The sequence below is a fragment of the Primulina eburnea genome, chromosome 16 (genome assembly GCF_022965805.1).
Source record: "Primulina eburnea isolate SZY01 chromosome 16, ASM2296580v1, whole genome shotgun sequence".
Classification (NCBI taxonomy): Eukaryota; Viridiplantae; Streptophyta; class Magnoliopsida; order Lamiales; family Gesneriaceae; genus Primulina; species Primulina eburnea.
The window spans coordinates 2,928,757-2,953,752 of record NC_133116.1 but is presented as its reverse complement, the minus strand read 5'-3'; the positions used below and the strand labels follow the sequence as shown (position 1 = coordinate 2,953,752).

General features: G+C 33.8%; 2 protein-coding genes and 1 pseudogene across 4 annotated transcripts; 2 read left to right on the top strand and 1 right to left on the bottom strand.

The window, feature by feature from the left end:
• Positions 1–1,759: 1,759 nt before the first annotated feature.
• Positions 1,760–8,539, top strand: LOC140816291 (U-box domain-containing protein 35-like). The gene is given in 11 exon segments (XM_073175456.1): positions 1,760–1,995; positions 2,158–2,400; positions 2,761–2,882; positions 2,953–3,074; positions 3,178–3,365; positions 3,821–3,998; positions 4,000–4,086; positions 5,682–5,808; positions 5,994–6,422; positions 6,718–7,470; positions 8,144–8,539. Coding segments are annotated over 10 exon segments (2,373 nt in total). The 5' UTR covers positions 1,760–1,995; positions 2,158–2,222; the 3' UTR covers positions 8,333–8,539.
• A 962-nt stretch (positions 8,540–9,501) lies between these two features.
• Positions 9,502–12,111, bottom strand: LOC140817210 (putative kinase-like protein TMKL1). 3 transcript variants are annotated; one of them, XR_012114734.1, is made up of 3 exons: positions 11,305–12,111; positions 9,706–10,404; positions 9,502–9,570 (listed from the first exon to the last, which is right to left on the bottom strand). XR_012114734.1 is itself a non-coding variant. In XM_073176850.1 (2 exons), the coding sequence occupies exons 1-2, from the start codon at positions 11,810–11,812 to the stop codon at positions 9,815–9,817; spliced, it is 1,098 nt and encodes a 365-aa protein (XP_073032951.1). In that variant the 5' UTR covers positions 11,813–12,111; the 3' UTR covers positions 9,502–9,814. The 3 variants fall into 3 exon arrangements, 1 of the variants encoding a protein (XP_073032951.1); XR_012114735.1 differs by having other exon boundaries at positions 9,502–9,544; XM_073176850.1 differs by having other exon boundaries at positions 9,502–10,404.
• Positions 12,112–19,914: 7,803 nt separating this feature from the next.
• LOC140816937 (lipid droplet phospholipase 1-like) lies at positions 19,915–24,773 on the top strand (annotated as a pseudogene).
• The last annotated feature ends 223 nt before the right edge of the window (positions 24,774–24,996 follow it).

Here is a 24,996-nt window from a genome sequence, read left to right as displayed (position 1 = left end):
TTGAAACCTAGATTTTCTGGCCATTGTTAAAGCATTTCGTTACCCTCTTGAAATGAAAAGCTGCCAGTCTACTCTAGATAGCGCATACCTGCAATAGGAAAATGCACCATAATATTTTTTTATACCATAATTTTTCCCAGCCTTTTCCCAGGAGAAGATGATAAACGGAAATATTGTTTAATTTAATAATCTCTAATGAGAATTATTCATCTACTTAACCTAGATAATCACTTTTAACATCTGATATTCTCATATGATGTAATGCTCTGTGCCATTTATTAGTAGCAGATAATATGATTTTATGATCTTTGAATTTTCATGGGTATTTTAGATAGTTCAACTTTATTATCTACGTATATGATATTTAAGGTCTTATGAGGCAGAAGTGAATTATGTAGAAGTTGCATCAGAAAAAAGTGGCTCGAGTGCCGAGAACAATGCTCAAGGTAGGAGAAAGTTTTGGGACCTTCGTCGAAAACCTGAGCAGATGATTTGCCGTTCGAACTACACAGTTTGTAATGAAACAACCAATGATAGTATGATTGGACGCTCGAGTTTGACGACAAACTTGGGGAGATTGAGATGATCGAAATCCAAAGGGCATTTTCTTATTGTGTGCGCTGCTGTAATCTCTTGCCGCAATGGAAAGGCGCCAGATGGCTTGGTTGCTGATGCCCACCTTCCTGATGGGTTCTTGCATCTTATATTGATTAAAGACTGCCTTCAACCTTCTTATCTACGGTCATATTTAAATTCTCTCTATCGAGAAAATCGCTTTACTTCGACTGTGAGCGTGCATCACATTCCTTTCCCATGTAGAATTTTGAAATGGTGGCACACCCAGCCGGGTGCAGGATTAGTTGCCCAAACTGAAAATAAACTCAAATTTTGTATTATATCTTGAGATAAGTTTCAGGAGACCGCAACAATTCTTCACTAAATCCAGGGCATTACTGCATTTAAGTAGAAGAAACATCAATACATCGCTACAGAAACTTATTTATTTATCACATAAATGTATGCAGGCATCTTATTCAATTTCCCATAAAAGGTGGAAACCCCCTGGATTTTAACTTCGTCGAGCACTATAAAGTTTACGTCTCCAATATTTTTTTCACTGTTTTTTCCTTTAGTGTGACCAAACAGCGGACCAGCTTTCACCAGGCAACTTTTAATCAATAATATTTACATGAATGGAAGAATTAACTATTCATCACGATTTTATAATGAAATTATTATTTGTTAATCTACATCAAAAATTAAAAATAATATAGATTTTATGAACAAAACCACCATAAGATATGTCGTTCTCAGAAAATCACCACTAAATTTTTATTTTTAAATATAATTTAGGCATTTTTTTTTTATTGATATTCATGATTTTTTTGTGAAAAAATATGTTTCACATTATATAACACACTCGATGAGTTGTCTATCATTTTATTGACAAAAACTTGTGTTAGAGGGATCTCTTATTTGGGTCATTCATGAAAAATATTAATTTTTATTATGAATATCGATAGAGTTGATCCGTCTCACAGATAAATATTCATGAGACCGTCTCATGAGAAAAATATCCCACCAGATGTAACATAGAATTTGCCGTAAATATTAATTTTAGAAAATGCGGTGGTGTATGGGGACAAACTGGAAAAGCAACTGTCCTCCAGTTTTAAAAAGTTAACTAATCGTTGAATTATATATATATATATATATATATATATAGTCAACTAATCCTTGAATTATATATATCTTGCACAATAAAAAATAATTGTACCTAGTAATTGAAAAATATCGTTCTTCCACCAAACGTTTTGTTGTTTTGGTTCGGAAAGATGTAAAACGAAGACCAAGAAGAGATTTATTTAACATCCTGCCTAAAAACCTGCTTCCCAGAAATTATTCAAGGAGTAAAATTATACAGAGAGGAGTGAAATTCTCTGCTTCACAATACAAGTTGTCTGAGAAGAATTTAAGGGGACAAATCAAGAAGAGGTATGTGGTCTATTTTGCTGTTGTGTGAAGATTGTCTCATTTATTTTTCGATTTTACATTTCTTGAAGATTTTCAAGAAAGGTACTTTCAATTTTGCCTTCAAATTATATGCCATCTTTCTTTCTTGTTATCGCCAATGTTGACTTTCGTTCCATAAAACAGCGAATTTTTACTTCGGGTATGACGTTCGCGAGCTTTGATTGTGGGAAAATAGACTAGTCATAATAATGGAAGGATCAGTTGAATTGTCCCCTCCAGCACATTTAGTTGCTTGTTTAGCCGTTAAAGGAGGTAGAAAAAGCAAATATGTCGTCAAATGGGCGTTGGACAAGTTTGTGCCAGAAGGAATTGTCTACTTTAAGTTGCTGCATGTTCGCCCAGTGATATCTAGAGTTAGAAATCATAGTAAGTGTCCACTTTCAAGTTGATTTTGGCGTCCGAAACATATTGATACATGAGAATAATCTTGCAATAGCTTATCCTGGTGTGATTAGAATACAATATTGGCATCATCTTTCAGAACCATGTTCAGAGGCTTTATATCAGTATGTTGTGATGTTTATGATAAGCTGGAAATAATATTTAATGGTACTACAAATTTAATCATTTTTATCCCGATTGCTCATTACAAGTATGCGGCGTGAACATTAATGTTCCCAAGCATGGGAAATCAACATGAACAAAACCTTGAGATTTTGATTAAACTCCCAAAAAGCCTTGTTTTGTGCTTGATACATGCTGGTTGTTTCGTGATTTGCTTGCCAGTGGGGAAACTAGTCCCTATTTCTGAAGTTCATGATGATTTAGCAACCGCATATAGAAAGCAAGTGGAGTGGCAGGTGACTGAAAAGCTTCTTCCTTACAAGAACATGTGTAATCAGAGAAAGGTAAAAGCGCTTTGGCTCTTGGAAGACTGCCAAATTAAATTGGTTGCTAATCAATGTCTTTTATATTCAGGTGCAAGTGAAAATCGTGCAGATTGAGTCAGACGATGTGGTAAATGCAATCTGTGGTAAAATCTTCGAGCTACAAACCGATAAACTTGTTATAGGTGCTTCATCTCGCAGTATTTTTTCAAGGTAGTATCATAAAAAATGAAATATGTTTGGCTTCTAGGTGTCTTTTATGTTCTTTACATGCAATCTTTTGTCTGATGGCGAAATCAATTCACTGCATGTACAGGGGACCTGATCTGTCTTCAAAAATAGCAGAATCTTGTCCTGCTACTTGCACGATATATACTGTTTCTGAAGGCAAATTGTTATTCCGTCCATCAGATTCAAAAACAAATAGAAGCTTTAGTGATGACAGTAGTGAAGCGAGTTTTTCGAGTGATAACTCTTCAACTTATACGTTGGGCTCACATACAGGTACATTTTAAAAAGAAGCTTCTCGTCTCTCAATTGTTTTGAGTCCGTAGTGAGTTCCACAACAATAAAACCCTATTTTCTGTTTAGTTGTGGCTGGTTTTATTGGCTATAACTAGGTTATAGATATTTTTGTTCAATTTCAATGGGATAGTTACAGTCCTTGAAATGTACATTCTCGATTAAGCTCAATTTAGTTTTTTGAAGGTGAACAAGTCTAATATTACTGTGCTAGAGACTAACTCGATCATTTGTGAAAAACCTTGAACACAAATATTTGGACCTTGTTTAAACCCCCAACCCCAAGAAATTGAGATTGGACTGTATGCTACAAATTTTTCACTTAGAATATGTTTCTGAACAAGGAGTCCTGCATTATGCATCAATGGATAGAAGTTTGTCAAGAGGAGGTAATCTAATCTTTTTGTCTCTATGCATTTTCAGAATGAGAGACCAAGAATCAACAGACCGATTCTTTCTTTCTCGTTCATCCTCACTTCCTATGCAGCGCTATCAAGCACTTTCAACCATAAACCGGACCCTTCTACATAAAATACCTCCAAATGGAATCGGAGCTCCTGGAAATTTATCACCTGGTCTAGTAGAAAGTAATTATGAAGATGTTAACGAAGCAACCTAGCCAGGCTTCAAGCTTCAGTGGCTCATCGGCCTACAGCCCTTTGTGGGATCAAGCTTCAACTTCTCATAATTCTTCAGAGATCAGGTGCCATGTTGTTTATTGTTCAGCTACGATTTCCAATGAGCCAAAACTTTTGAACTCATCAAAAAGAATAAAGTCATCTGTTAAGATTAAGACTTGGACCTAATCAATCCAAAAGATAGCTCAAGAGGAGAGATTGTTCAAGTTCATATATACAACTCCCAAAAATTTAATCCAGTCGACGTGTGCACTGAACACACACCCCTACGCCCAGAGTGAAACAACTAGAATGTAAAGTTTCATGCAATGCATTACTGGGTGGTTCATAGGGTATGAAACTCATAACAATGTGAGGTTGACTCTATGTTAGTATCTGATTGAACTATTGGCCAACGCATATTTTTTGTTAAAAAGCAACACTAAGGTCTTATAGTGATACTAGCATGATCACGTGATGCACGTAATTCATTATATATAAACTAAAAAAATATTTTCTAAAATATTTGATCATTGTTTGTATCTGAGCAATGCTATCATATTAGATGTTAAAAACTATATAACTTAGTGTCAAAGCAGATAAAATTCGAACAGTTGTTTTTATGTATTAATAAATTGTATATGAACTAGATATAAACAAAATGATTGAAACAGAAAAAAAATTTATATCAAACACAAGTATGAATCTAATAACCTAAAAATCAACCAAATTATGTATTTTATCAATGTATAAATCATAATCTACAAAAGCGAAGCGTACTAAAGACAAATAATTATCCATTTAAAATCACTATGACTAACTCTTAAAAATAATATTAATACAAATGAAATAATAATATTGATAGTAAAATATAACTCATAATATTTAATTTAATGGCCTCTTAAATTTTTTTTTTACTTTTTATTTTTACAATTCTATATTTCATGGATAATAAATTCTATATATCGATCTTTCGTAAACTAACATTGATTTAATTAAAAACCTCATTAATAATAGAATAAGATTTGAAAGATATTTTTAAATTGAATAACAGACTCATAGTACTTAAGATTACTTTATAGAAATTGCGATTTTTTACAAATTTTGTTTGATACATGTTAGGATTTCATTGATCTATGGTCTCGACGTTATCGGTTTTGCATTAGAAAACAGCCCTTCACCAACTTTATAGGTATTATTATGATATTTAGAATACATATAGAGGAGTCGAACAAATGTTGGTAAAAGGATTCAAGTAAATAAATTGGAATCGTATGTTTTTTAGGAAACACAGGAAAGGGTCTCAATTCATTAAGATGCTGTTATGTTATAAATAGGTATAATTTTGTTAGAATTGTCCAGACTTGGAGTAAATGAATTATGGTGCTTCATTTTGCACTTGAAGTGAAGTGCTTGAGTTACAGTTTGGCCACTTAATATACATAACCTTTCAATGCCCAGTATGGTAGCATATTTTGATCAATGAAAATTTTTTATCTAGAAAAAAAAAGAACTTAAGCATGACTGTGCAGCGAGTATATTCAGTTGCAGCTTTTAATTTGACCAACATGGAACTCTATAAATTTTTCTGAGATTATAAAAACCAGTTTGTGTGTTTCCTTTTCTTGTCTGTTTATCGTTTGAAACATTACCGATGAACCTTAAAATCAGATATTTTGAGTAATATTAATCCTCTTTTTTTTCAGGTCAACACCAATTTTGAGCTAGAAAACTTGAGAGTGAAAGTCAGACACATTCAAGGATTGCATGCCATTACACAATTACAGAAGTATGATGCTTCTAGAAAGGTATATTTGTAATCTTTGACCTATGATACTAGAATATCATCTCGTGGTATCAGCTCCACTGCCAAAATGCGTTGATCTTTTTTCATTGTTTACCATTTAAAAGTTACCTTAGAGTAGTACTATATGGAAACTATATCGTAATAACTTGCATGAAGGAACATTTCATTTTTTGCTTTCTTGATTAGATAAATGAACTTCAGAAACGTCATCTGCAAGAAGAAATTAACCTGAAGGAGATAAGTAGTAAAGAGGGGGAAGCCCAAATGTTAGCAATAGAAGAGAAACAGAGGTATGAAGCTGCTAAAAGAGAAGCGAATTTAATGAGGGAATGTGCTGAATATGAAGCTTCAGAAAGAAAAGATGTAGATATTAAAGTGTCGCGTATGGCTAAAGAGAAGGAAAATCTTGAAAACGCCTTGATGGGTAGTTACCAAAGGTACCGAAAATTTTCCTGGGAAGAAATCGTATCTGCAACATCTTCTTTCTCTGAGGATCGTAAAATCGGAACTGGAGCTTGTGGAACTGTGTACAAATGCAGTTTTCACCACACAACTGGTGCTGTGAAAGTTCTCCATGATGAGGAAGCAACTGGGAGGAAGCTATTTCAGCAGGAGGTATGACTATTTATGAGAGTGAAAAAAAGACTAGTATTTATGTAATTACTCGAATATAAAAAAGCGAGATATTGTGGTAATTCATCCTAGAAACTAACTTCTACAATTTCTTATATATATCTCAGATGAGAAGTATTACATGATCTAAATTAGGAACTACTTCTAGTATCCAAGCAGTAAAACCTCCGGGGAATCAATGTGATTGTTTAATCATTTGTGCAGAATATATTTTCTTCGTCGTAAATTACTTGCAACATCAATTATATGATCAATTTCTGTCTTCAATGATTTGTAGCTAGAAATACTGAGCCAGATTCGTCATCCACACATACTGATTCTTCTGGGAGCATGTCCTGAAAATGCTTGCCTCGTATATGAGTTCATGGCTAATGGAAATCTTGAAGATAGGCTGCTTCAGAAAAATAACATGCCTCCGCTTTTATGGTTTGACAGATACCGAATAGCCTGGGAAGTAGCCTCGGCTCTTGTCTTCCTACACAGCTCAAAACCAAAAGCAATAATACATCGTGATCTAAAGCCAGCAAACATATTGCTTGATCGTAACAATGTGAGTAAAATCGGCGATGTAGGCCTCGCCACAATGATTCAAAATGACTCTCTTTCTATATCCACCAAATACAAAGAAACTTCGTTGGTGGGTAGCCTTTGCTATATTGATCCTGAGTACCAAAGAACTGGACTAGCCTCTCCAAAATCTGATATTTATGCCTTTGGTATGGTTATTTTGCAATTGCTGACTGCCAAACCGGCCATGGGGCTGGCTCATATGGTTGAAACTGCATTGGAAAATGATCAGTTGAGGGAAGTGCTAGATGCTGAGGCTGGAGAATGGCCAATCGAGGAAACAAGGAATTTGGCCCTTATGGCTCTGAAATGCATAGAATTTATAGGAAGAAATAGACCTAATTTGAACAACGAAATTCTACCTGCTTTGGAGAAACTAAAAGAAATAGCTGAAAAAACACGAGATTTGGTATTCATTTCTGCACATCCACCTCCTAACCATGTCAGATGTCCCATTCTCAAGGTATGTGTTTGTTGGAACGTATTCTTTCCGATGGCATCGAGATTATAATGTATATTTTATGATATTGTTATTTCGTTAGAAAAGATTTTCTAAAAGATTTGTTTCAATATAATTTCATCTATGTATAGAAGCAATTGTTGTGTTCTAAATTTTCTTAAATAACAGAGACTAGTAAGAGTTTTAGCTCTCGGGAGTCTATGTAGTGGATGTAGGCGTTCTGATATAAACCATGTAAATTTTATATTATGTTGCATTATCTTCTCATTTCTATTGTCCAAAATTCAACATCCTGTTCTTTCTGATGGCGTCGAGATATGATGTATATTTTATGATATTGTTATTTTGTTAGAAAAGATTTTCTGAAAGATTTGTTCAATATAATTTCATCTATGTATAGAAGCAATTGTTGTATTCTAAATTTTCTTAAATAACAGAGACTAGTAAGAGTTTTAGCTCTCGGGAGTATATGTAGATAGTGGATGTAGGCGTTCTGATATAAACCATGCAATTTTATATTATGTTGCATTATCTTCTCATTTCTACTGTCCAAAATTCAACATCCTTTATTTGTTGTTAGTCTCCATAAACTTCAGCACATAGTGATTCTTGTTTAACAAAGTTAGTGATTGAGAGAGTGCTTTTTAGTTTCACGTATGATTCCATTTTATTGTAGGAGGTAATGTGTGACCCTTGTGTTGCCGCGGATGGACATACATATGATCGGAAGGCGATAGAGAAATGGCTCGAGGAGAAAGATACATCCCCCATTACCAATCTGCCGCTGTCACACAAGATCCTCATTCCAAATTACACCATTCTTTCTGAAATTATAGAATGGAAGTCAAGAAGAACATTGACTTGAAATCAATGAGTTTCCCACAGAATTTCTGATGTTTGTAAATCCGATTAAAGTCTTGGATTCCACCATCAATTTTTCTTATATGTATATGAAGCAGTGATAGACCACTGTAAGATGCAACAGTTTTAAGAAAGTGTCTGCCTATTTTACCATGTTTGTATGTATATGAGGTTGGATTTGTGCCAATAATTGACGTGTTATTATGTTTGATTGGCTGTGTGTTGGTATTACCTTGTCGTCTTTGAAAGTTTGGATTGCAGCGTTCAGCTATGAGTTTTTGTTGAACAACTAATGTAGCTCCATGATATGTCATAGAGAAGTTTGAATGTCTCTACTTTGTTATTATCATCCTTTTGGTGACAATTTTTTTTTTCTTTTTCGTTTTGTGAATGAGTATGCAACATATGCGGAAAAATACTTTTATAAATAGGAATAAAGTAAAATTAATTTAAGATATTATATATATAATTTTAATATGATGCTCGCATGTGTTTGAAATCTCATGAATTTTGATGTTCGTGCGAACATCTTTAAAGAATTTAATTCAACGCGTTTTTCAACACTCAAAAATGTGTGAGGAGACAATTGTATTAAATGCTTTCAAGATATTCATGTAAACATATTGTGGTGTCTATGGTTGCGAACATCTTGGAAGAATTTAATGCAGTAACAAACAATTATTTTGTTAGTCTTTTATTTGAGTAAGAAATATTCATGCAAATAATTCTTTAATAAAGTTCCTGATTATAACAAAAAAATAATATCCATGAAATGATGTTCCAATTAAATAAACATACAAAGAATTCTTCATGCAATTAATTATCAGACACACTCAAAATACTACATCCTATCAAGAAATAGTTCGAGGATCGTGGTGACGATTTTACGGCGTCTGCTGGGAAAATAGGTGTATGTGCTAAATCATATTCATATATGGAACCAAAGACACTAATATTTTCAAACATTCGTAAGAATTACTTTGTTTTTCCCTAATTCATCAAATAAAATATCAATTCTAATCAAAATATACGACTCCAACTAACTTAAGACTAAAATTTGTATGTCGAAGACATGAAGACCAGTACAAATCTGAACTATTTTAGTAACAAGGATCTTTATCTTGATATATGCTGTGACAAACTTGCGTTTGCTGAGTCTTCATGCTATAGCTCGATCCAAATCCGCTCGAACTATCGTTGATCATGTTCTAGTCATCTGATTGTACAACTGTACTTCATTCACTTTTCATGTATATAGATGAAAGAACGCATGAGTACTAAAATAACTCTTAATTTATTTTCGAGATATCTGTTCATCCATGTACATGAAACAAATGTAAGAACAATAAGTAGAACAGATTATCTGAACTGTATTACCTTTAAAAACATTCAGCAGCACCTCAGTTGATTGTTTCCATGACCATCAGATCAGTCAAACCATGACCAAATCGAATGTTTCACGCACAGAACCAACAATACTGGGTGCTTACTGCAAGATATCTTCTAGTTTGTTGAGGACTTCCTTTATGTCCGGTCGGAGGAGACGCGAGGGTGAACAACAAGCCATCGCGAGTTGAGAAAACCCAAGAATGGAATGTTCGACAGCTACCCTTTGATCATTGCTTAGGCCAAGAAGAAAGTCCGGATGATACAACTCCATGATACGGTCATCAAGAATGGCACTTCTCATAGCACTTGGCAAATAAAAGTCTTGATCAGGGTTAGGGTTATCATCCAACGATTCTTTTCCAGTCAGTAACTCAAGAAGTATGGCCCCAAAACTGTATATATCACTATCTTCGCAGACATCTTTCATTTTCATCAACTCAGGGGCCTTATACCCCTGAAATGCAGAAGCTTCAAGCATTTGCTGAGCAGCAGTTGGATTCAAGAGATTGTATAGGCCAAAATCCGAAATGTATGGTCTGTAATGGCTATCCAAAAGTATATTCTTTGACTTGAGATTTCCATGGATAATGGGCCTTTCAGAAGACGTATGAAGATGATGAATTCCTCTAGCGATCCCCATAGCGATTCTGCCTATGATGGGCCATTTGTGAGCCTCGCTGTTACTATCTGCACGTGTCCGGCGGTTATTAGCACACCAAAGTCAAGAACGTTGTAAATATGGGAAGCAAGAATAGGAAAAAATGGACAAAAGATCACACTGAAAATGAACCCTGAATTTTGAAAAATTATAAACACGTGCTAGGGTAAAAAATATGCAGAAATAGACATGCATAAACATCCACCAGAACTACTCAGCAGTTTTTTCTACATATTAATTTTCCAACAGCTCAAACTAACATCAGATTAGATTCAAATCAGTTGAAAATGAATTCGATAGCTATAAATGCCGATATCGGATGGTTGATGAAAATAGCATCTTTCAATGCTTACACCAGGCATATATACACAAGAGATTCACTCGACAATTTAGAAAGAATTAACCTTGAATCAGTGAGTAACGGTGAACCATGTCGATCAGCCTAAATATGCTTTAACAAAAAATATGACAAAAAAACTAAACCAAAATCAAATACAGAAAATTCCGATAATAGCATGATAATAGCCCCTCAAAAAAATCTTTGCTCTCTCAAGCTATACTGAGTTGCTCTCTAGTTTAAATATCCTGTCAATGAATAGTGACATTATTTGCATTTCTTCAAACTAAAACCACTAGAATCCACTTTTAAGCAATATAAAAGTAGCCTATGAGCAAGAGTTTTCCCCAGAAAGTGGATTTCTAGGATGGAAGTGGGCCTCTCTTTCCTTCGCTCCCGTCTACCACAATGACATCTCGCTTCTCTTTTTAAGAAATTTGATCCTTACTCATAACATTTCACAAACTCGGATATCAAACACAGATATTTCAGAATCAAGCACAACCCGATCTAATCCGCAATCCATCACCATTTTCAAGAAGCATTAAGCAGAATAATTTACACAAAATGAGCTAAATTTCCAGAATTTTACCTCTGATGAATTGAGCCAAATTTCCAGAACCATAAAATGGATGAACCATCAGTTTCTCCCCTCTGGACCCTGCATAAAATGCATTCAAAGGTACCAAATTTGGATGCCTAACGGACCCCAAAAACTCTACTATCGGTACAACCTCTTTCATCCTCAAAGTACAAGTAGGCCTCAAGAATCTGAGCAGCAATGTTGGCGTATTTGAATTGACCAAAGTAGCCCTGTACAGAGTCCCATAGCTAGATTTTCCTATAACCTCACCAGGGGCATCAAGAATTTCTTGTACAATTAGATCTTTCCCACCTTGAAACTTGATCAAATCCTCTGTATGCACCACCCCATCTACTTCTTTACACTCAAAAGCAGCTTCTATATCTCTTGTACCACTTCTTTCTCTTCTTCTTCTCCTCCTCCTCCTCCTCGAACAAATGATTGCAAAAACTAGAATCGTGAAGAAAGTTAGTGATGGTACTCCTATGATTAAGATCAACTCATGCTTATGTTCCATATTTTCATTAGAATGACGATGGTTTCTCCTTCTGGGGATCTTTTGCGGAGGGTAAAGATTGGAGCTTTATGGGTTTTCTGTGAAAAGCAAGAAAAGCCCAAGATCTGGAAACGGTGTTGGAATATGAAATTCAAAATGTGAGAGTGAAATCCGAAGTAATCCCGAGAAATTGTTAAATCATCCTCATATTGTTCGTGCTTACGTGTGTGAGTGGGTGGGGGAGAGAAACAATATTAATATATGGGATTACATATCCAGCGAAAGAAGTTCATATATTTGCTGTTCATGAATGAATTGAACTCTGTCAACCTTCCACTCCCTCTCATTTATTTTATTTACGTACACAACTTTTCGGTATCACAAATTATCTTTTTATTATTGACAACAAATTAAGAATTGGAGATTATTCAAACTGGTAAATTCACGTCATTTCTCATTGGAAATGTACAATGTATAAATTAACTCTTGCGCAAGAGAACTCAAGTCCATCTTTTTTGTAATATTAAATGGTTCAATTAATTAAATTTGAATATTTTTTAGATATAATAATAAATAACGAATAACATGAAGTTATAAATCATGTTTGAAACATAAAATTAAGGGATAAAGAAGATCAAGGGAAACTTGCTTTTAAATCCTCAACAATATAGTTTTATGTGTTCAGTCCTTGTCGGCCGAATATATATATATATATATATATATATATATATATATATATATATATATATATATATATATATATATATATATATATATATATCGTTGAAAAAATTGTTTTAGATCTAATACAAAAGATAAAATTTTGAAAATTCGAACTATATTAACGTCAATATTTTTTACAATTGTTTATGTGTTCAAATATCATATATTAGTACCTTATCTGAAATAATTTAAACTGAAATATCACATATTATTAATACGTATTTAATATTCTGTACCAATTTTCATTCGAAAAAACATATGTCATTAATACCAAAATATGTTGTACATATGAGGATATTAAAAAACTATATATTAGTAGTATATCTAAAGCATTTAGTACTCCAATATCATATATTAATACAAAACTTTCAAGGTTTTATATCGAATTTTCATCTGAAAAAAACGTGTCATTAATATCAAATTCTGTTATACATGTTTGAGTACTCAAAAATAATATATTAGTGTTAGAATATTTAAAACACTTAGTTCTGAAAATCATATATTTGTTTGATACTATCAAATTTGTACCGAATTTCATCAGGGAAAAATATGTGGGCTCATAGTGTACAAAAACATTTTTTTGAGTTAGTTAGAGACTGTATAAAAAAATCGATTTGACCGAGGTTGAACATTTAACTATCAAGACGGAGATTTATTCATTTACTCGAAAATTAAAATAGGGCCCGGATTCATTACATGTATACAGGCATGTTTCATGATTTTGTCAAAAACAAAAGGGACCAAAAGTGCTTTGTTCTTGAAAAGACAATTAAACTGACATTGCCAGTCATGTAAAAGTTATTTTCTCAGTTCTTGAAAAGTTTAGCATGTTTTTTTTTGTTCGAGGGAAGCCACACAGAAACACATTTTAAAAATAACTAAATGATTTGTTAATCATAATGAATAACTTAAATATTTTTTAAATAATTAAATTTAAAAATATGTACACGCGAATTATCGTGTTCGTAGGTTGCTAGCTTGCCTTGTGATGATCTATCCATCCCCTTCACATCTTACTTTTTCTATGGTAGTTGGTTGTCTCGATTACTGATAATGATATCAATTAATTGTTATTGTCCCTAAACAATGACTCATTAAACGTGAAAAAATAGTCTTAATCAATTAGGAAATTAAGCCTTCATTCGTTAAGTTTCAGAATGAAAATCCGTAAGAAATATAAAATAATTCTAAAGAAACAATTAATGACACATTAAATAAGTAAAAAAATTCTTACTTTATTAGCACAGACGAAAAAATGCGACCCCCTTACCCCACGTGTGAATAACTGTTGGAGCAAAAAGTGAGACAAATTTATGAACTCGTCCATGCATACAGAGAAAGTGTCTTTTTGTTTGGACAGGTTCTTTTTTAGCACTTGCAATTTTTTTAATTAAATCAAATATGTATGTAATTTTTTTTTAAAAAAAAATGATTGGAAATGAGTAAATATTTTGGCAAAAACTTGTGTGAGACGGTCTCACGAGTCGTATTTGTGAGACGGATCTCTTATTTGGGTCACCCATGAAAAAATATTACTTTTTATGCTAAGAGTATTACTTTTTATTGTGAATATGGGTAGGGTTGACCCATCTCACAGATTATGATCCGTAAGACGGTCTCACATGAAATCCATTCAAATATTTTTCATCTAGGAAATTTTCAAAATCATTTACAATTCTTACTTCTTTTTTTTCGCTCAAATAAAAGTAGTGGGCATAGATTTTAAAGTCAAATTATGTTTAATTTATTGTGTATGGAATTAAGGTAATTAATTTTAAGAATAATGGGAATTCCTGAATTTTTCAAGTAACATATATTTAAATTTAGTGATATGATTTGGTTGGTAATATAATAATATTGAGCACATGCAAGAGACATACATACCGTATCTTCAACTCTATCAATATATTCCAATTATAACGATATTAAATAGTAATATAATTAAACATCATTATTCCCCTGTTTAATTCCATCAATCCTAATATATATAATTATGTTGACTGATTTGTAAACTGACAGTAATTAAAAGCTGTCCTAAAGTCACAGACACACTAATCGTGGAAATATTTAAACCTTTAATATTACAGATAAATGTAATTTTTTTTATGATTATTGAGGAAAATTTTGTACAATTTGGACATAAGTCAATAATGGTAATTTCGAATCTCTTTTTCTAACTTGCATGATTTTTAATCCTTATTCATGAAAGTCGCTGGTACTTGTCAGCAATGTGCTTACTTATTATTATAATAATAAAAATTAAAAATCAAAATTATGTATGTATTAATACCTAACGAATAATCCTATTAATAAAAGGAGAGAGGTGAATAATTTTTGTGATATTTTTTAATACTCCCAAATTTTTTTTATATTAACATATTAATAAAATGTCAAATTTTTTATGCAACGTGCGTGTTGTTCAATGGACAAGAGTTAGGGATGTAATCGAGTCGAACCGTACCGAATTCTTGAATGTTTGAACTTGGTTCGTTTATAATCGAGCCGAGCTCGAGCTTTATTTAACGAATATATGCACGGCTCACGAGTTTTTTCAAGTCTTTATCAAGCCTAAACAAGCTTAATAAATATGAATTATACATTTAAATTTTCATTAAATTAATTAAAAAATAAATTATATATATAAAGAAAAATATATTATTCTTATTAAATTTTGTAAATTTATTATAATAAATAAATTTAATAGATTTTTCTATATATTTCATAAATAATACGCAAAATCAATAAATCAAATATCAAAAGTATTATTTTTTCATCTAAAAGATTACTCATGAACTTACCAGCGAACATGTTCACGAGCTAACGAGCCGAATACTGTAAAGCTTGAGTTTGGTTTGTTTATCTTAACGAGCCTTATTAAACGAGCTTTTATCAAATCGAGCTTAGAATAGCTCACAAACAGTTTGGTTCGTTTACATCCCTAACAAGAGTGAGCTTGCAGCCAGTCATATGTTCAACTTCTATTTTGTTTATTTTATTTAGAATAATACTAAAGCAACAATAAAGATATTAAAACAATTATTTATTAGATTTTTTTATTATATTGTGATATTTTGTTATTATCTCATGAAATTTTGTATTGAATTTATCATAAGATTTTGATAAACGAAATTTTTGTATTGTATGAATTATTGTACAAATTTGATTATATTCTTTTATTGAACAACTCTCATTTTATCTTTTTTTATAAAAAAATATTTATTTCAAAATTTTAGTTTAGTATCTAATTATTTTTCACAATAATGATATAACCATCATTTAAATATAAACTACAATAATTATGTGAAGCCCGAGGTCAAAGAGGGTGGGAAGTGATCGTCGATATCGTGAGGTTGCACAGACAATGAACGGATTCTGACAGACTTCTAGATGAAAGAAAGATGAATGAATCGATCTCATACCAGGATAAGAGAGATTCAGGTATGAGAATGTGCAATTTAAGAGACCTTAAAAGATTTGTTAAGTATTGCTCATATCAAGAAAATACATCTTTTTTGGAGTTTATCACATAAGAACACCAAAATTAAGCGTGTTTGACTGAGGACAATTATGATATGAGTGACCCCCTGAAGAGTTTTCCATGGTGTGTGTGAGTGAGTATACAAACACGCTGAAAAGACTCGTCTTAGTATGTTGTGATCAACCCTCAAACATGAGATGTTATAAATTATAAAAAAAAACTGTACAAAAACATAATCTATGTCAAAAATCTTTAGTACTTGTAATATATATAAAAAAAAAAAAAAGAAGTTACTCACCTAATGTCCGACAGAGATTGGTGCATATGTTCATCAAAAGGCCCACAAACAATGCAGTAGGACATCTACTCCCAAATAAATGTTGTTGTGTAGCAGCCACTATTGTTCTCCCAAAATTAAATACACAATTTATGCAGCATAAAGGGTTGCCCTAGTTGTATCATATCATCAGTTCACTTAATTCTGCTGTAGCACACAAGCACATCATTTATTTTCAATATTCATTGATATTTTTAAACAAAAAGTAAACTATTAAATTCAGTTTTCAAGCCTAAAATTCAAGAACCGTATAGGACTTATCGAATCCGCCTCATATCCATTTATTGACTTACCGAATAAAATATAAATGACCATAATAAATTTTTATACTCCATATTATATCAATATATAGCGAAATATTTTATTTCGTCCCAACCAACACACACCTTCCCTATCCGTCAGCTCAAAATACGTGCCATTTCTCTTGTGTGTCTATCATACATATGGTTACCCGTCTCAAAAATATAGATTTCTTTGGTTTTTTCAAACTAAACTTCTTATTTTATCTTTATTTAATTAATTTCAAAAAAATTTAATGTTTTTCAAGACTCGATTGAAAAGAATATATTAATAAAAACAAAAAAATAATTTAAATGTAAAAAATGAACTGCATATTTGGAAAAACCGAAATAAAAAATTATATATCTGGGACGAACAGAATATACGGACACACAAACCCACAAAAAAAAAGTCCTACCAAAAAATGGAAATAATAATAATCATAAGATAACAAAGTGTGAATAATTTGGGTCCCAAGTGACGAAACACAAATTGAAACGTCCACATGGAAAACTAAATCCAGAAACTCTTTTATTACATGAACCCAACAACTTTAATCAAACATACAAACCCCAGTTTTAATTAGTCTATCCCACACGATTGAGCCCCCCTAACCCTATTCATTCATTATATGCGATTATTTCGATCATAATAAAATTTTAGTATTGGGATAAATAATAATATAAATTAAACAATTTTCCGCATTAAATTTATAACCTCCATTTTTTTATTCGTAATTTTAAATATCATATTCTTTTTTTTTTCCTGGAAAAAAGAAAAGAAATTAAAATGATAGGTTTCATCCATATAACATTAATATTTGATGTTGGGACTTGCTCGCTTTGCAATTATCATTGTCTCTACTAGTCATTGTCTCTTTTTCTGTTTGGCTATTAAGGATGTTTGGAAACATACTCCTTTTTGGTATTGTCTGAAAAAACACCGTGATGTTTCCTTTCTTGATTGTGCTTTATATGTGTCAAAGAGATTTAACCAAGAGGAATTCGAATGGTTTGTGATCCTTTGTTGGGCGATCTGGCGGGAAACTTGTTTGCATAAGCATGAAGCCGAGGGTAAGAGCATGCAATTTAGAGTGGATTGGGTTTATGCATTTCTAGATTCGATTCGCTATTCCAGATTAAAGTGTGCTGTCTCAGTATGTGCCTCACAAACCTCAGCAGATCATTTATGGAAACCGCCTAGCCCTAATTTACTTCGGCTAGATGTTGATGCGGGGTTCGATACCACGCGTAATAAGTTTAGTGTGGGTGCGATAATTAGAGATTCACGGGGAGTAACTAGAGGTGCACATGCTCTTATCATCTGTAATCCTGGTAGTGTCCTTGCAGCTGAAATCCTGGCTATTCGTTGTGGTATAGATCTTTGTCTACAGGTGGGTGTTTCTTCTGTTTGTATTTTCTCGGACTCCAAGGAAGCGGTTCGTTTAGTTCTCAACCCAGATTTGGACACTGGTCCTTGTGGTGCATTGGCTCTTGAAGTTAATTCTATGTTCCTAGTGAATCATTTTGTATCGATCAAGCATATGCATCGTTCTGCCAATTCCGTGGCACACTCTCTTGCTCATAAAGCATTCAATAGCTCATCTAATTTACTTTGGCAAGATGAAAATATTCCATCTTGGCTTTGTAGTATTGTAACTCGGGATCTACCGATTTGATGTTATGAATGTTTATTTTTCAAAAAAAAAAAAAACTTATACTAAATGCATCATCACCATTTTTCTATATAATTGTATAATAATGCTCTGAAATATATATATATATATATATATATATATATTATATATATATATATATATATATATTATTTCAGACGAGATATCTAGGGAATTTAATTTTGGATTTGTAATTTTAAGGGAGAACTTTGTATATTTGTCTTTACGCGATTTTAGTCTTATATATTGTCAAATTTCAGTCTTTTTCAGTTATTTTGTTTTTGCAATTTTAGTAATTTTTTACGTGGTGCCGTCGATGCATATATGGCTCAAATACGACTTATCGTCATTTCAGATAAATAACTAAAACAGTCGAAAATTTAAAAATACATGACTGAAACTGAAATCGGATATGGTGGCTAAAATTGTCGGAAAAAATACTTATCAAACAAAATATAAGTTTTCACAATACATTTGAACTTGAAAATTGAAGGAGATGCCTCAAACATGAAATTGGAAAAAAATAGAAGGAAGACGATATGAAGGAGTAAGGACTCGTAATCATAATCACACACGACATACGGATTTCAATGTGTTGAAATACGTTGAGACCCAATGTCTCAAACCACCTTTCACCCCAGCCCCCTGAAACTCATGCAACATTTCCGAAGTCTTGACAAGATCTAATCTTATAAGTTTGCCGGGAATCTGCAAAATCAAGAAAGAATCACCTCGCTCTCTCGACCCCGAACAAACGAAAATATCGAGTAACTCGACCTGGACCTGCACTCCAACATCTCAGGATAAACTGCGGCAACAGCTGAAAGATCAACATGGTACGTACTTCACGTACCACTCCGAATGATCTTTCTTCATCTTGTATATATCGAACTAAATACATCGACGCCTTATGCCTATATAATTCAAGTGTCCACAAGATTCTCCAAAGTAACAGTTTGTTCTCCAATTCCAGCTATCCAAAGGCCTTGGCTATATTTGGCATCTGCATTGACCCTAGTACGTACTCGAACATTCGTATAATGCTTCGTCACTTAGCCAGTGAATTGTGCCATTCCAGGAGATCCCATTTTCGAAATTCGCATCTGTTTTATTATATTAATAACAGTACTGTTTTAGTATTCAAAAATATAATCATTATATTTAAACACATAATTTAGAGAACAAATCATTTCTGCTCGAATTTGTTTTTTTTTTTTCATCTTTTGATAATTGGTCACGAATAAATCATAATTTCACGTTTAAAATTTCTGCGACATATATAACGACGTATGCCTGGTACTACTACTAAGGAGGCCTACAAAAGGGGAACTTGGCCAGGAGGAACAAGAGAAACTGAAGGGAGACTAGGACCAGGTTGCATCTGAATTGGCTAACTCGATGTTTTGAAGCTCTAGGCGTGGCACATTTTGGAGTTGGTCTGTAGTTTGAATCTCTCAACCTTTGGCTTCATTTAGCTTGTATATCAAATCTCAAGTTTGTCGTGTTCGCGGGAAAATTGAGTTCTTTCAAGCATTGGTCAAAGGTATTTCTGGTGTCTATTTTTAGGATTGATATTAAAATTATTAATTTAATGTAATTAAAAGTTAGAATCGCGATAGATACGTGTACACTCGTAGTTGCAAGAACAAGAAAATCGAGTCCCCCGCCGCGTCTCCACACTTTCCGAAGTCGCTACTTGTTGAACCTCATGGCCACCTCTCAGATCAAACTTCCAACTACCATTAATTAACTTAAAAACCCTCCATTTGGGCATTTCTCGGTTTCCGCACACCTTCCATTTGTTTTGGCTGTGGAATTATGACCGTGAACTTCTAATTTTATACTTTTCGCTGCAGAAGGAGTTGATTTGAGGTGAAAATGGAAAGGGTTGAAGTCGGGAAGAACGGTGTCATCTGGTCGATGGGAGAGGATGATGGTGGGGAAGATGTGTTTGCTTGCGAAGAATCTGATGCTTCGGCCGTTGATCATCTTGTTGTTCTGGTCCACGGTATTCTTGGAAGGTGAATTCCTGCATATTTTTCTTTTTTCCCCCAAAAGTTTTGATTTTTTCTAGGCTGCTCATTTCTTTCATTTGGGCGAAAAATAAAGAGACGTTGAATGTTTTTTGCTGATTTACCTGCAAGTCAAGTGATAAAAAATAGGTGATGCGTAAATAATAATGGTTCTTAATTTTAATCTTCGCATGCCTCCTCTGAGATAAAGAGGTTCCTCTTGAGTGAGTTTATTTTTTCATCTTGCTCGAGTGAGAGGAGAATTCACGTGTAGATTGTAAACAATTTCATGCAGATAACTTTAACTTACGGTACGAGTCGTTGGGTTCGGAGTTTTCTTTCATATATCATGTTGCTTTCGCTTTTCGTTCTCAAGATGTATCCTCCGGGTTGTTCCTTGTATGTTTCTGCAGTGCCTCAGATTGGAAATATGGCGCCGAGCAATTTGTCAAGATACTTCCTGACAAAGTTTTTGTTCACTGTGAGTGGTAATTCTGTATGTTAATCGCTTGCGATTCGAATCATATGCTGTCTGAAATAAACCTTTTAATTGTGAATTCCTTATCCATTCACTAAAAGGAATCCATAAGAGCTCATGCCGATAATCTCTCTCTGATCTTATGTGGTAATATTTAATGTGCAACACCTCATCTGTCCTCCATTACAACCTTAGTGCATTGTGCTTGATCGCTTCATTTTGTTAGCTAGTGGATTCAGTGGCATCTGATTCACATAAGCTATTCGTTCTTTTTCGTTACAAAATGGGATTAACATACTACATTTTTTTTACTGTTGTTAAAAAAGAGGAATTTTTACACAGATACTTGCAAGATTTTTGGCCTTTATGTTCAGTCATGATTTAGAGGGCTATGAAAAAATTGTTTTGCTCCATTGTTTTCCTAGGTTTGGTCCAATATGATTTATGAGTTAACAAACCAACGTCAACTGGCAAAGATCAGGTACTGGTTTTTCTACAAATCTACCCAGCCCTTCAGTTTTACTAAGATCAATGGAGCTTGGGCTAGTGTTGGAATTGTTTTGTTCATTCTGTTATATACTTTAATAAGCTGTTTATTTTAAGCTCCTTGCTGTAGCATATTCAATGGTGTCAGTTCTAGGTTCTGTAACTACAGAAGTGGTTAACCTTTAATTTGAAATTCTTTGATTTTTTCCCAGAAGATACAATTTATTCTCGAAAGGAAACAAATAAGAAGAATTCACATCTATTTAGCCTGCCAAGACCTAATAGACCTAGTTATATTCTACAGCTGCGTAAAAGTGGCTTGTTCTGTCTGATTTTCTCACTGGAGCATCATTGACCTTGTAGGCAGTGAAAGAAATATGGCTATGTTGACACTAGATGGTGTGGATGTAATGGGCGAGCGACTGGCCGAGGAGGTACATTCAGTTGTAGGCTGTATATGTTTTTGTGTTTTGTTCCATGTAGCATCTTCAGGCGCCATCTATAAATTTTGGATGTCTACGATCATTTTGGTTTAAACTTTGACCTGCCATTTAGGTCCTTGAAGTAATCGAAAGGAAGCCCGGTTTGAAGAAAATCTCTTTCGTTGCACATTCTGTTGGGGGGCTTGTGGCCAGATTTTCTATTGGGAAATTATACAGATCTTCTAAAGGGGGGAGCATAGAACAAGTGTCCACCAATGAATGTAAAGAAGGGTCGAAGGGTCTAATCGCGGATTTGGATCCTGTGAACTTTATACTGTCGCTACCCCTCATCTTGGTTCTAGGGGTAATAAGCAGGTAAATTCTTATTTTTCACTTCATTTAATCTCCTTAGCTCAATATTAATATGTCAAATATTATTTGAAACTTTGATGATGGATATGTGAAGCAAATGACTAAACTGATACTAACTTGCATCGGTCCGGAAGAATTTTTAGGGGCTGATTGATATTGTCAAACAGATACATCATTCCACATTGTTGTTAGACTGATTAAAAGTTCATTGACTTTGCTCTTCATGTTTGTTTTCAGCTTCAAATTTCAAAGAAGTGTAACACAAATTTATGGCTCACCGATCACATGCCCTGGATATTGAAAATTTGGCTAGCAGATTAAACATCTGAAACCGAAAACATTACTGTTTTGGACCGGGAATTTTCTGCCATTTTTTCCAATTTTTATTCAAGGAACTAGACTGCATTTTGGCGCGTGGTTTTGTGTAATCTACGAGTCTAATAAGATGGAAAGACTTTTTAATTACTGTACTGGTGCATGGATATGCGATACACAATATTATATTTCTTTTTCATGTATCTGTCTGTTGTTGGCATGGGGTGACAGGGATCTTGTCGTTCTATCTTCTAGTATGGTCAATTAGGGTGTTGAAACATGGGGAGCAAGGTTAAAGGGTCTTTTTTATTTCATCTCCAGGGACTCTGAATATTCTGACTAGCAACCAAAATCTTATTCATGATCAACTGACGTGCTCTGATATTTTCCTATTTCAGGTACCATTCCTTTTTGGTGTATCTGCATTTGAGAAAGTTGCTGGCCTTGTTATTCACTTGATATTTAGGAGAACAGGAAGACACCTGTTTCTCACAGATGATGATGAAGGAAAACCTCCTTTGCTAAAGCGTATGATTGAAGATAATGGAGAATGTCAGTTCATGTAGGTTTCCCATCTTACTGACACGAACTAATTAAGAACTCATATCTGTTTCATGATTGTTATTCATTGGATTACTATTTTTATTGAGTGCCTTACAGTAATGCAACTCATTTGTGTAGGTCTGCTTTACGATCTTTTCGACGCCGAGTGGCATATTCTAATGTTGGCTATGATCGTATCCTTGATACTGATTATTGCATATCATTACTTATCTTTGTTGATTACACTGGTCAAATATCGGACAAAAAATTATGCCAGCAATTGTGTAACTTAAATATTTTACATTGTACAATGGATCAAGTGGCATCTTTGAGTTGATCTCCGGCAGCAACAATCATTGCTCTGACAATTCCCCTCGAAGTGATCTCACCAATTTGTGACTCGTGAAAATGGAGAACATATTTTGGCCCTGATTTTATATTATAACTCCTTGTACGAAATTCAAGCTCATAGGAGTTGACACAATCAGTAGTTTTATATTTATCATGTCTCAACATTTGGAAGAAGAAACTTAGGATTATACACTGGGGATCTAACATTCATTAAGTTGGTCACGCACGGAGCAACAAAGGGCATCTGAGATCAACTGAATGAAATATATGGGGCATTTGCGCTATAGGGATTTTTAACCTTGGGGCACGGCCCACGTGGGTGTGATACCATGTTTATATATATGTATATGTATATTTCGATGCACTATATATATATTTAACAAGATATCATCCCTCCATTTTGTTGATTATACTGTTCAATGTTTACATGTACTAGTCTTCCTGACAAATAATGCTTAGATATTGTTGGATGGAGAACTTCATCAATTAGACGCACCAGTGAACTTCCTGAGGTAGTATTATCTTTAACATGCAGGTGTGATCTTGATATCATTTCCAGTCACTTGACGAACCATGTTTCGTTTTTTTAGTGGGAAGATTCCGGTGATGAAAAATATCCTCATGTTGTGTATGAAGAGCACTGCAAAGCATGTGATATGCCATGTGAGTCTCCGAAAGAAGATGATGGTTTGGACGAGCTGGAAGGTTTGTAACTTTCTCTTCATTATCTTTGTTTGCGTAACTAGCTGTTTTGGTAGATAGTCGGGCTTTATGTTTTGAGTTCTTGTTAAAGTTATCTTATTCTTGGCGTCAATGATGCAGAAGAATTATTAAATGGCCTATCCCGGCTGTCATGGGAGAAAGTAGATGTTAGCTTCCACAGCAGCAGACTGAGATTCGCTGCTCATAGTGTTATTCAGGTGTGGCTCTCATTCTCTTTTTCCACGTTTCCTTGGAATAATTTTTTTTTTAAAAGAAACTATTTAATATCGATTCGAATTATGTTAAATTCAAATAGAATCATTTTATTCTTGAGGAGCATGAATCAAGCACGCCCCTCCCTCCTACGCTCAAGTTGGAGTGCTACGATATATTCACGGCCATATATGTTGCTTCATCTCTCCTACAGTTTGTTTTTTTCTTTTGGAAATCCTCTCAGTTGCTTCAATTGCCGTGGTGGCGCATTGAGTGATTTCATTGTAAATCTCAACCCAACTTCATTGCATTTTGCTCCTTCCTTTTTCCCTCCCGTCATGTGCTAGGTCACAGTTCACTCAATTTCACATCTTCTAACTACGATTCTCATCGATACCATCTACAACTTTTGGGACAAACCCAATCTTATGTTCATTCTTACGTTGCCATGTCTATGATTTATAGGTCAAGGATTCGAACATGCATTCCGAAGGTGCTGACGTTGTACAACATTTGATCGATCATTTTCTTTTATAGAAGCCCAGTAACACGATGATTGATTATAACATTCATACAGCCGGGATTCTTGGGACTAATATTCTCTTATATAACCTCGGTATTAAAAAATGATGACTTGTAATTTCGAATGATACGAGGTTTGACTCTTGGCCTTCCTGGAAACAAGTCCCAGGAAAGAACTATCGTGATTGTTAATTAATTATGGGAATTTTTGTGTACATGTTCTCTATCTGCGATTCGAATACTTTGTCATTAATTCATATATAGAGTAAACTGTAGTGTCGGTGCTTCCCATTTTGT

Bases quoted from the DNA above. Each gene is read 5' to 3' on its own strand.
- LOC140817210 (XM_073176850.1), bottom strand. From the start codon at position 11,812: ATGGAACATAAGCATGAGTTGATCTTAATCATAGGAGTACCATCACTA. The intron at 10,405-11,304 runs GTAAAATTCTGG...GGACACGTGCAG, and splicing joins TTTGGCTCAATTCATCAGAG to ATAGTAACAGCGAGGCTCAC.